Source organism: Poecilia mexicana, unplaced genomic scaffold (genome assembly GCF_051168715.1).
Source record: "Poecilia mexicana isolate PSO_F unplaced genomic scaffold, ASM5116871v1 scaffold_22, whole genome shotgun sequence".
Taxonomy (NCBI): domain Eukaryota; kingdom Metazoa; phylum Chordata; class Actinopteri; order Cyprinodontiformes; family Poeciliidae; genus Poecilia; species Poecilia mexicana.
This window is the reverse complement of record NW_028263391.1, coordinates 9,072,523-9,084,729: the sequence shown is the minus strand read 5'-3', so window position 1 is coordinate 9,084,729 and position 12,207 is coordinate 9,072,523. Positions and strand designations below refer to the sequence as shown.

The window sequence follows — 12,207 nt, the reverse complement described above, 5'->3', positions numbered from 1 at the left end:
CCAAATGCATGGTTGGGTTTGCTGGCAGAGCAAAACTGAACGATGATGTGTCGGAGCAAAGCTTCATTTTTATATCATCGACTGCTGTCGTTGTCGATTTACACGACTCAGAAAATAAATCAGCAGGGATCACACGTCAGCCTATAATTTATCATCTACAGCATGATTAAACATTTAAGACAATTATTTTTTCTTTTTTTTTTAATCTTTGGACCCAAAAATCTGTTCTTTTAACATCGGTTGAGGTGGGCGTACACCAACTCTCGTTGCTGGAAGTGAGCAGGTCATCTGGAGTTCTTCAACAACGTTGTGCAAACAACGCCTACCCATTGCACCAGTTCCACCGCTGGCCAACCAAAGCCGTGCACCCAAATAAACAGAAAACGTGTAAAAACCACAAATGAACACTGGAGAAAATAACCACACGAGCAAAACATGAATGAACCCAAAAAGTGAATGGCACACTATCACTAAAAACCTCACCTCGGAAATCCCAAAGTGTATCTTTGTAGAGACGTACTTTCAAAGTATCTTTAAGATCATTTTCACTGATGACAACATTATAACCAGGGTACATTTCTTCCCACCCCTTCTCTTTCCTACCTGCACCTATAATTTCACAGGCGAGTTAAAAACCGCTGACAGCAACGTTTTTCTTCTGGCCTATTGCAAACATCACCTCCAACAAGACTCACAGGTGTGAGGTGGTGGAGTATTGTGTCGCTACCAGACCTTACACCACACCTGTTTCACAGTCTCCCTGGATGTTTGCAACAACAGTTCACATTATGTAGACACACAATGAATGATCTGTTCAATGTGGTGATACTTGACTTCCATTAAAAAGGTCTCCATCTGTGAGCTGCATATGGTGGGGGATTTTAAGAATGCCTCCTTTGTTGTATGTTGTTCGTGTTTTTTTTGTTGTTTTTTTTTACCAGCATGTGGAAAGATGGAGCCATGAGAGTAGGAGGCTAATGATGGGGAAAATAGAAGAGGAGAAACCCAGAGAACAGCACTGATGTGCTGGGTAAAAAAAGAGAGAGATAATATCTGTCCTCCATGCATAAAATAACCTCTTTATGAGTCTGCTGGCCACACAGAGAGACAATGATCAGTCATTTTCTTTGTTTTCCAGCCTGACTTCCTTTTGATCTGCCCGCTTTCTTTCATCTATTTTATGCCATCTATAACAACTTCTTATCCTTGCTAGCTTCTTATCTATAAGCCGATCACATTGGATGCTCTTATCTGTGTTGTCCTGGTAATATCCGTTTGCCATCTCTTGTTTGTTTCACCCTCTCGTCATCAAACAACGGTCAAATCAAAGGCACCAATCTTTGGCGAACATGGTGGTGGTGTGATGGTGTGGGAATGAGTGCATACTTTCTTCATCTATGTGCATGAGACAGAAAACCTCTGGAGGCTGATTAAAGGACAACAGTACTCTCAGAGAGATTTTATTTTCACATCATGTAGTCACTTGACAGACAACACAATATTGGCACTTTCTTCTAAGCAAAAACAACAATACAAAATAGATCAAGCTCTGATGAACATCTAGCAGTCTCTTATGTACATTGGAACCACCCTCCCGAAGGAGAACGTGTGGGAGAGATTGCGTCTGTCTATTTGATGGGCGAGTCCAGAATCTCCTCATACTCCTCCCTCTGGCGCCGCCCCGCGCCTCGAGAGGGCAGCAGCTTCATTGCCACCAGCCACCCGACGCTCAGCATGATCATCACGTTCCCCACAACCTCCGGCGCGGTGGGAGTCAGAGGGAGTAGGGCCAAATGTAGAAGCATGGCTACAGGCACCTCCAAGCTCTGCGAGGCGGAGACCAGAGCCGGGTGGAGTCGGGTGAGGGCATGCGTCATTCCCAGGAAGGCCGCTATAGAGCAGGCGACTAAGCCCAGGACGAGGCCCCATGCTGGTAAACTCATAGGCCAAGACCAGCCCTCCTGGAGCAGGATCATAGTAGCTGGGGTGAGCAGGCAACCTGTCCAACTCACAGTGAACAAGGCGGTGCCAACTCCCACTCTGTCTTTCAGTGAGCGATACCCAACCAGCGCCAGGGCCATCCACAATCCCGCTAGTGCCGAGAGAGACCATCCGAAGGCGCCCCTCCAGAATGTGACCGGGTCGACCGGTGCGTCTTCATAGCTCTCATCTGCCGTGGGAAGCAACACAAGACCCAATCCGCACAGCCCAGCGGCTAAAGTTATCCCATCAGCCAGTCCCAGCTTTTCCTCCAGAAGCAGGAAGGCAAGAGTTGCTGACAGAGCGGTGGTTGCCAGTCGCCAAGTTGTTGAGCCATTTTCGGAGGAGACGAAAGTTAAGGAGGAGTATGCACAGCAGAGGGAGAGTGAGTACGCGATGCCGTAACAGAGCAGACGTAGCCGATATCCCTCTGGCCCAAAGGGGTTCTCCGCCCTGTGCAGTGGGACCGCCACTGACAGAAGTTGGATGACGGACCTCACCAAGAGAAGAAACAGGGGTCCGAGGCTAAAGCGTTCAGAGGCCAGGCGGGTCAGGGTGATCAGGCAGCCGTGTGCAAGCGCCGCACCGAGCAGCCCCAGCCAGGTGAGGCGAGATGCAGACACAGACGCCTCACCGAAACTGGCCAGCTGTTCTCCAACCCCTTTCCCAGATCCCTTCACTGCTTTGGTTCCCAGCTCACTCCCCTCTGCTCCCCCAGTGGCCTGAAGTTTATGGGCCGCGTCCTTGTCTTTGGAGTCAAACAACGTCAAGGGCCACCTCTTGCTCTCCGTGAGCCGCTTCCTGTCGGATGTCTCCTCCAAGAATGAGCCAAAGTCCTCGAATGATGGGGCATCGTCATAGCCCTCGTCGCCTGGTTGGGGGAAATGGGTGTGTATTCCCGGTTGGGGGCTATAGGGGGTCTGCGTGGCATACTTGGCTGTGACTGTGTGAGGGTGGATCTTCACTCTCTTCTTGGAGCCACTCAGAAGGTGAGCTGACTCCATTTTAAAAAAATAAAATAAAACCTCAGAGATGACGTACACCTGCGGGAGAAGCAGAAACATTTTAGTACCCCACACACTAACTTCTTTTTTTATTCATTCATTTTTTTAAACGTAGACCCCTGCAAATCCTCCCACTCCTTTCTTCGTCATGTTGCTTCTCCCGGGGATTCAGCTTGATATCTCATATATCTTTAATATCCGTGATAATAATAGCAGTGACTCACGTCTCCGAATGTTTCCCCGCAGTTTGTGTAAAGTAGGCTTTACACAAATCCCCAGCTTAACCACGTTTTCCGTGCAATCAGACACATTACGTCCACAGTAACTGAATTAAGCAGAACAGTAATTGTCTTATCAAGCCGATTTCTCTTCTTGGGTAACATAACCTTCAAGTGTCTGCGGGTAATGGGAGTTATATAAGCAAGGCTTTCGAGCCTCATTTGTCTTTTGATCTCTTTGTAATAACTTTTTCTCCCTCTTTTTTTTTTACCACTGATTTCTAACATACTGATTCTACAATAAAAACACATATACTCACTTAAATTATACAACCAGCGCTACAGAAAGCCCTATTTGTTCCCTATCTAGTTTCGGTGTCTGTCTGATGCTGTGATGCCTTGCAGATGTCGGACTCACAACGGCCTCGCAAATATTATGTGGCACTTCTTCACTGCCGCGTTTCAGGCAGACAAACACTCAGAACCCTGTCAGGTCGATCGTGGCGTTTTAAACCGTTTCCTATAATAACACAACATTTAATCCTACTGACAAAAAGTGGACTTCTACTAATGTTTCGTTTTTTGTGTTTTCTACGTGCAAAATACATCTTTAAAATAACACGGCTGTGTTACAAACATTGGGGGAAGCATGTAAAGGGTCGACTGTTAATAATTTAACAGACTCCAACGCACCCATGAGCCTGAGCTAGATCAGGCAGACAGAGAAAACATGTGGACGGATAGACTGAGCGCATCTTAACAATTAAATGTTTTAATTCTGCAAAACTATGCCATGAGTGTTTCCTCTCCACATAAAGCTGAAACAATTGCTTCTATATCTTAAGTTATTTTCATGCAATGCATAAAGAGACACATTTTTTTTTCTTTTTTCTTAAAGGCTGACATTAAATCAAACTAAACTTTTAAAGTTTTTCATGAGTTTGTAGGACAATATTATTTCTGTTTCATTGTTGCCTTGCAGCTAAAAGGTCCTGCTTTGTTCTCTCTACGTGTAACTTGCATGTTCTCTGAGTGGATGCGTGGGTTTTCTCCAAGTACTTTGGCTTCCTCCCACAGTCCAAACACATACCTGTTACGTCAACTGATTGCTCTGAATTGTCCTCAGGTATGATGACGCCCCTGTAAGGTTGTCTCTGCAGAATGTACCCCACCTCTAGCTGAATGATCACCGGAGACATAGGTGAAATTGAGTTGAAATTCCTAGTATTTTTGTCGAGTTATGTTTTAAACTGGCGTGTCTTGGGGTCAAACATATTTAGTAACTCCACAGCCTTCTTGTGGTCCATCTCTCCAGACAGAGAGGCTGTAAGTTGGGGATATTCTTATGATCACTGTCCAATTTGGAAGACCAAATTGTGCCCAAGTTTTAGCTTGCAGGCTAATATCTTTGGACACCGGTTCAGCATTTCCACAAAATGTCCTTTTCTCGTCTGTTACGGGAAATGCACCATAGTCTCTCCAGCAGCAGCCCATTACGACAGCATGGTACTGCCTCTCCAAACTAGCTGGGATGGCGTTCACGGCATTACCCTTGTCTCGTTTTATTTTCATCCGAACAAAAGAAATGTCTCCAAAAGTTCATGTCTGTCTTTCCTGGGGTTTTTTTTTTTTTTTTTTTTTTTTTTTTTTGCAGTCGATCGTAGCAACGACTTCTCCCTCTCTAAATGGCATTTCAGGTCTCGCAGGTACAGGACTCATTTCACTGTGGATAGTAAGCCTCTCTTACCAGCTAGACTGAACATCCTCACAAGATTGTTCACTTTTCTTCTGGGGTTGATGTGAGCATTTTATTCTGAAACCACATTAATATTTGCCACCTTCTGACATCTGATTTATTTTTGCTGCTCCCCCGCCCCCCTTAATGTTACAACAGAAAGTTTTAGTTTGGCTTTAAAATACATGCACCAGTTTACCTCAGTTTAACACAGACATGACAAGTTGATCAAAAGCTTAAAATTACATGAATGTTCCTCCTATATTACTTAAAAAGTATAATAGTCGTAGTCTTTGCAAACTTCTGTGTTTGAAAGAAAGATGTATGTAAAATTCTCCATTTATTCTGTCAGTTAGAAAATAAATAGCAAGTTTAGTTTAGTTTATCCTTAGTTTTATGCAGTAAACAAAAAAAAAAAAAGATTATATGTCCTTTTATCCAGTGTATGTAAGTATCTGGTTCCAACTGTATTTCTTAAAAACCTGGTCTGGGATCCCAACATGTCAGTGGTGCCCCAGCTGATAATTTCATGTATTCAGTCTTGATCTGTGAATTGTGCATAAAAGCTCACCTCTTTGACAGGTGTGGATTTTCATATGGGAGCCGAGAGGTGCTGTGATCGGCATCCCAACAAAATCACCCTCACACCTGTTTTCACTGGTGGCTACATGAAACCTGATCGGCTGCAGCGTGAAAAACACACATTGTGCAGGAGGAGATCAGGATGTTCCTGTCTGACTATTCTCTGCTGGGTGATGCAGTCTGCCTCTGCAATGCCGCTGTTTTCTACTCACAAAGCTCGTTTTTGCACCTCACAAAACCACATAGTAGGTGAGGTTCTTGGAGTCAGCAGCACATACCTTTTACAAACTGAGAGAGCACGTACAATGTCTGTACATACCATTAAAAGCGACATCCTGTGGACTATTAATAGTCAAGTCAATTTATTTTTAGTGCTTCTATGAATAATTGAACATTCCAGTTGAATAATGCTTAGAATTAAGTATGACTGGAGTTAAATAAGGATGATGTGTGTTTTTTCCCTTCTTGCTTTGGCGGTGGTGCAAGATTTTTGCTCTCATCTTTATAATTTACTGCTGACCTCAAATAACAACTCATCGATTTCAGCTTCCTGATTTCGCTTTGCATTGACCGTCTGGCGCACGTTATTATTCTGCTATAAGCTACAGTGACAGCCCGCGTTGTAAATCATGACAAATCCTTGAATGGGGGTGGGGGAGTGAGGGGGGGAGCGCGCCTCCGCATCACTCCGGGCGCGCGCCCTGATCGGTAAAGGGCAGCCAGAATCAATCAAGCAGTCCCGGTGACCTGCCGTGGGTTTATTACAGTAACCCAGATGCGCTGTGAGCGTTGCATAAAACACAACTGCGTATTTTTTTTAAAATAAAAAAATAATAAATAAACGCTTCCCAGCATTCACTCACCTGCTGTCGCGCGAACCAGGGATGAACTTCACAAACGGTCCACCTCAGTCATTTACTGAACATCTCCCAACGCTTCATCACCTCCTTTTGGCCATTTGTTCTGCTTCTCGCGCTTTTCTCCTCTCTCTCCTCTTTTTTTTTTTTTTTTTTCCGCAGCAGTGATTGTCCTCAGGGACAGAGTGGTGCGCTTCAGCACCTATGCTCACACCTCACTGCACTCCACAGAGAGAAAAATTGTGTTTTATGGGAACCTGCTGGCCGCTTTCATCACTGTCTGAACACACACATATAGGCGCTCCTGGTCTGGGAGAGAGAGAGAGACAGAGAGAGAGAGAGAGAGAGAGAGAGAGAGAGACGGAGGAGGGGGACAGAGATCTAATCAAAACCTCTGAGCATGCGTCACAGCAGTTGTACCTTGCGTATTTGTGCGTCACCCATTGTGTTTGAATGAAAGCGCCTTTCTTTTCTTAAAATGTTAATTTATTATTATTATTATTATTATTATTATTATTATTATTATTATTATTATTTGCTGGGAACAAAATCGGATTTGAAAATACAGAGCCTTGTAAAAGTATTGGGATTAAGTAAAGTGGTAAGACTTTACATGAGGGGATGTGCATGAACACGACAGAACACCTTCATGAATGTTTTTGACTGTTGTTATGAAGTGTATTTTGGTAAATAATGCAACTCTTAATGCATTAAAAGTTACATTAAAAGTGTCAGCTTAGCATTTTTCGGGAAATAATGACATTTTTATGCAAAGTTGCATTAAGATCTACATTAAAAGTCAATTTAAAGAGTCAACTTTGCATTAAAGGATACTTCATGACAACAGTAATAAACATTCACGAAGGCCTCTTCGTGTTCATGACAGGTGTTATGTCATGTTTACGACAGTATCATGTCGGTCTTATGCACCCCCCTTCGAATAAAGTGTTGCCAACATTTTTCATGAGAGAGCTGATAAGTGGAAGGAAAATCTTAGATAGTTTATTAGAAAGGTTTTTCTACATCTGAAAAGTCTGACATGTATGTGGTTTAAAATCTCTTTTAATCTGATGGGTTATAAAACAATATCCCGATATTTGAACATTGGGATATTGAGCAGAAAGCTGTTCAATCCACCATCCAAAAAGAAAGAGCCTTCCTCGACTTTAGGCCTACCGAGGCTTAATGTCGGATTGATGGAGTAAGCAAACAATCGGGACGATGTTCAGAGCTGACTGTGGCTCATTGGTAAACATAGTAAAAATGCATTTTACTTGTTAGCGCCTTTCAAGACTCTCAAGGGCACTTTACAAGAAATCAAGCAATACAAGAATACCCTAAAAATAAAAACGGAGGTAGAAGAAAAAAACGAACATCCAAAAAGATTCCAATGGAACGGACAAGTAGAGGAAGAGCTGCAGGTAGAGACAGTCTTGTAATTAGAGAGTTATGGATTTGCTTCAAGCTTCCTAACCTAACACATAGTGATATACTCTTGGGCAAAGACACTCGACCCCAAATATCGATTGGCGTATTGACATATGAATAAATGCACATTTCTGGGTGCTGAGTGACAGGCTAATCTGTTGAAGCACTTTGAAGGGTGGGACTACAAGTCAGTTGAGTCCAGTTACGATTTGCAATGATGTTGTTGGGATAAAAACATATTTATATCCCAGAGAGGACCAGTCAAAGTCCACACCAAAGTCCAGTTCGGGGCGAGACTAGAAAAAGTAACATGTATGATCCGTTGCCCAAAAAGCAAAAGTTTCTCATTGTTTCAATCTTAGTTTAACAAAATCCCTCTACAATGATGTTTATTGAAGCTTTTGTATTTATTTTACGAATCGTTCGTTTCCATCTAAATGGTTTTAAATCACATGTAAGGACACTGCTGCTAAGAATAAGAACATGTTTTGGTCTAATTTAGTTGCTAAAGAGATTCATGATGTTTGTTCACTAATGTTCTCTAACCTCTGAGACTTAACAGAACAGCTGGATTTAGACTGAGATTCATCAACACTTCGGAGTGCACGTCTTGTCTGTTCGGTCAAAGTACTATTTGAAAATAGCAACTTCTAAGAACCAACATTTCTCTTTTTAAGATTTTTTTTTTCATTTTGACGAAATATTTCAATTATTTTCCATTAGCTGCATGTGGAAAATTATCATAATGAACAGAAATAAAGGCTTTCCATCCATGCAAAATTAATCTATATAATGTACTTCACTTAAGCCGTTTTCGCACTGCAAGGAACGGAACGGAACCGTTTCAAAGTAGGGCCGACCGTGTTTGCATTAGAACTTCCGACCGGTTCCACCAGGCCCCTTGGAACCACAAGAGCTGTGGTTCCAATCGGGCCGGTCAAGCGGTTCTGCTTAGAATCAGCAGCTGATTGGCCGCTGGTTGTTATGGAGTCAGACGTTGATTTTCCGTTGACAGCTGGCTCTCACTAAACTGTATTTTATTTTGCAGCAAAATTAAATCCATGTCATCCATTTTTGAGTTGTTGACGTCATAGTAGTAACTGTTCTTCTTTATTATATTGGCGGTTGGCAAACAACCAACTCAAACCCCAAACTGGTGAAGGTTGTGAACCACATTGTTTAGTTTCAAAAATAATGACGTCCGATACCGCTTCGATGGCACCCTCACTGTATGCAAACACAACAGGGCTGCAGTACAGGTGGAACCGTTCCGTTCCGTACCGTTCCGTTCCTTGCAGTGCGAAAACGGCTTAATTTACGGTAAAATACCATAAACAGGTGTGGTTGCCAAAATTTTACCGTATTTATTGGTATAAATACAATAAAATTCAGAAAGCTTTTGAATTAACCTGTGGCCATATAAATGTGGTGTAGATAAATTACAAATCTATACCGTATTTACAGGTATAAATACAGTAAAATTCTGGCAAGGCAGAATTTTATATAAATACGGTAAAATTCTGGGAGCCAAAGATGCTGGTATTTTACCTTAAATTAGGGACTTTTTTTTTTTTACTACAGTGTAGTAAAAAAAACTGCATGTAAATATCTGATTTCAAATGTATGTTGGAGTAAGAAAATGTGAGTTTTTTATGTTAAAATTATTATTTCACTTAATTTTACAAGCATGTTTAAAAGCATAGAATACAGAAATGTTAATTCCTAACGTACATGCTGGTATTTTGGGCTTCCTCGACACCGTAATGTTTTTGTTTTGCACGTGCATACGCTTGTTGAAAAGTCAGATTATGCCGGAAGCAACACAGTGTTATGACCGAGTTTTACCGTTTTATTTTTGTTTTTCATTAAATGTCTCGTTTTAAAGAATATAATGTGTTCTTTCTCGCATTTCAAACACCTGCTGCCAGACCAACAAACAAAAAGGACCGGAGTACAGCTGCAGTTCGTCTGGTGCATGCTAACGCTCTCACCGTCACAAAGTAAGCACGCAAATCAAACACATTACTTAAACCCGCCACTTTCGAGCAATGGCGTCTCCATAATCTAAATATCAATAAGTGAAAATGGGACCGTGTGCTGCGCTTCTGCTCACACGCTGGATTTGATTTAAACATTGACTTTTCGAGAACTCGCTCTCCTGACAACTGGAGGCTTCTCGCGAAAACAGCGAGATGGTTCGGCCTTACAGCCAACCTGGCTGCAGTCTGCAAAGGTTAATGCAGCTGAAGATGAAGCAGGGCGCAAAAGATTTATAGCAACAAAATGTCAAAGCAATTACTGCCATAGAGTAGACAAATGGGACTCCCCGGGGTTGGATACTGTTGAATGGTGTTGGATCAAGGTGGATAAGAAGACGGGAAGGGAACTGAGCTTCGACAAAATCCTTTGTCCCTCTGTTAAGAAATTCAGTTAGTGTTTCATTAAGTCGTATCCAGTACCCATGCTGCAGTAGAGCTGTGCAAAAATGAGTATAATTGTGAAGTGAAAGAAAAATGTGATATAGTTCAATAATTTTGCAACGGAAAACTCAAAAAGTATTTGTAGTCTAACACAATACAGGCAAATTACATTCAACGCAGCACAACCTGGAAATGTACATAATTGGTGTACAGACCCAATTAATAAATTAAAATATGATAAAAAGTCCATTTATTTCGGAACTAGATCACTTCGGGATAGCAAAATCATTTTCTATCTGCTGCAGCCAAAATAAAAGGAGGTCTAAAGATAACACGCACTAAAGTTACTATGCTTATAAATACTTCAGGAAAGCCTAGATAACAAAGAGAAGGTTCAAAGCTTTTCACAGGTTTATTCGAAACATTTGAGTAAAATGAAAGCAATGCTGTGGATGTTTAAAGCTGCACCAGAAACTCTCGACTTCCTCATGTGACATCATTGAAAAACATCAAAAGAAATTGTGGACTTCCTCATGTCTGGTTCTTCTTTAGATACAAGTGCCAGACAATTGTAGATGGTCCACTAGCTCTGGTTAATTATGCGCTAGTTTAAACACCTGTCTCCAGTCAGAAAGTGTTAGAATTTAATATGGAAGTAAAGCAGCCGACAAACCTTGACTCAGTTCCATCAGTTCAGTCAGGAGGAAAACTCCTGCAAGCTACTGTGAGTATACTCATATCCTTTAACCAAACTCATTCGGTATACTGTATTTTATGAAATAAAAACGTTTTTGATTCGCCTTAATGATCAGAAACTTGATCAAACTGATAGACAGACATAAAAAAATGCTTGTGTCTTTTTACACATGTGGTACCATGTGAACACTGAGTGAAGGACTTCCTAATGCGCTTTCCAAAGCGCCTATTTCCCCTATATCGATAATGAACAGCGCTTTGAAAAGCAACACTGTTAGAGCCGCGAATGTGCGCCGTTTATTTATTCAACACAGCCAGGCCCGTGTTTGACGTCAATTACCCCAGAAATACAACCCAAGCTGCATGTTTGGCCGAGTTCTGCTTGGGCAAATGGATGAGGGAGAGAAAGTTCATTTCCTGCCGTTGCTGTTTTGTGCAGTTCTGTAATGGTCCTTGTCCCTGGAGCTGTTTCTGCAGTTTTCTTTCTCCCTGCTACATCTGGTTTAGGCATTAGGCTGAGGATGAGGAGGGATATCAGGTGTTTCCATGGTTACAGCGGATGAGAGCGCTTTAGGCCCAGCTATTCAGTGGTGGTGGTGGTGTGGGGGGGGTGCTGTTTAAATCCTATCGACTGCTCTGCAGGTCTTGGGAGCAAGGTTAGTCACATTTGAACTGAAAGAAGCCACTTCTGATGAGGAGTTATTGGCTGGATGTGATGAAGATATGCCGGGAGGAAGTGGAAAGCAGGTGAAAGCAGAGAAGTGGCGGCAAAATGAAGATGGACGGCGGGCGAGAGAGTCGTAGAATTTCTGTTCCGACTCTCTTGCCCCGTCTCTGGTCAGGACGAAATTATTTATAGAGGGTAGAAGAAAACCAGCAGCTGCCAAACGGGAAAAAAACTTCATCTGCAGCTTTTCTGCTTTCCCATGTGCTCCATATATCCTGTGCTTTTTACACAGAATAAACACAAATAAGAACAATAGGAAGTAATCTGTATTCCTATCTCAGGGGATTGCTGGATTACTGGGTGTTGGCTGTTCATGAACTATAATCAGGATATCATTATTCAGAGCTGGATCCTCCCCCAGCGCCCCCGTTTTGGCTCCCCTCCGGTCCCTCTGTGTGTCTGAATGCCTGTTCTCATTTCGGCGGCAGCTGATGACAGCAAAACTCACCCGACTGTGGCGGCAGAAAAGTCTCATACATCCCCGTGTCACCGGTGCGGCAAGGACAGATTAGTTAGAAAAAACACGGATGGGAAGAAAGTAAGTATTTTGTGGTGTCTGA

General features: G+C 42.5%; 1 protein-coding gene across 1 annotated transcript; it reads right to left on the bottom strand.

Moving 5' to 3' along the window:
• Positions 1-1,430: 1,430 nt before the first annotated feature.
• Positions 1,431-7,232, bottom strand: slc35g2a (solute carrier family 35 member G2a). Its single transcript, XM_014979848.2, has 2 exons — positions 6,383-7,232; positions 1,431-3,023 (listed from the first exon to the last, which is right to left on the bottom strand). Exon 2 carries the CDS (start codon positions 2,982-2,984, stop codon positions 1,629-1,631), a length of 1,356 nt encoding a protein of 451 aa, XP_014835334.1. The 5' UTR covers positions 2,985-3,023; positions 6,383-7,232; the 3' UTR covers positions 1,431-1,628.
• Between the last annotated feature and the right edge of the window lie 4,975 nt (positions 7,233-12,207).

Coding starts and splice junctions, on each gene's coding strand:
- slc35g2a (XM_014979848.2), bottom strand. CDS start 2,984: ATGGAGTCAGCTCACCTTCTGAGTGGCTCCAAGAAGAGAGTGAAGATC.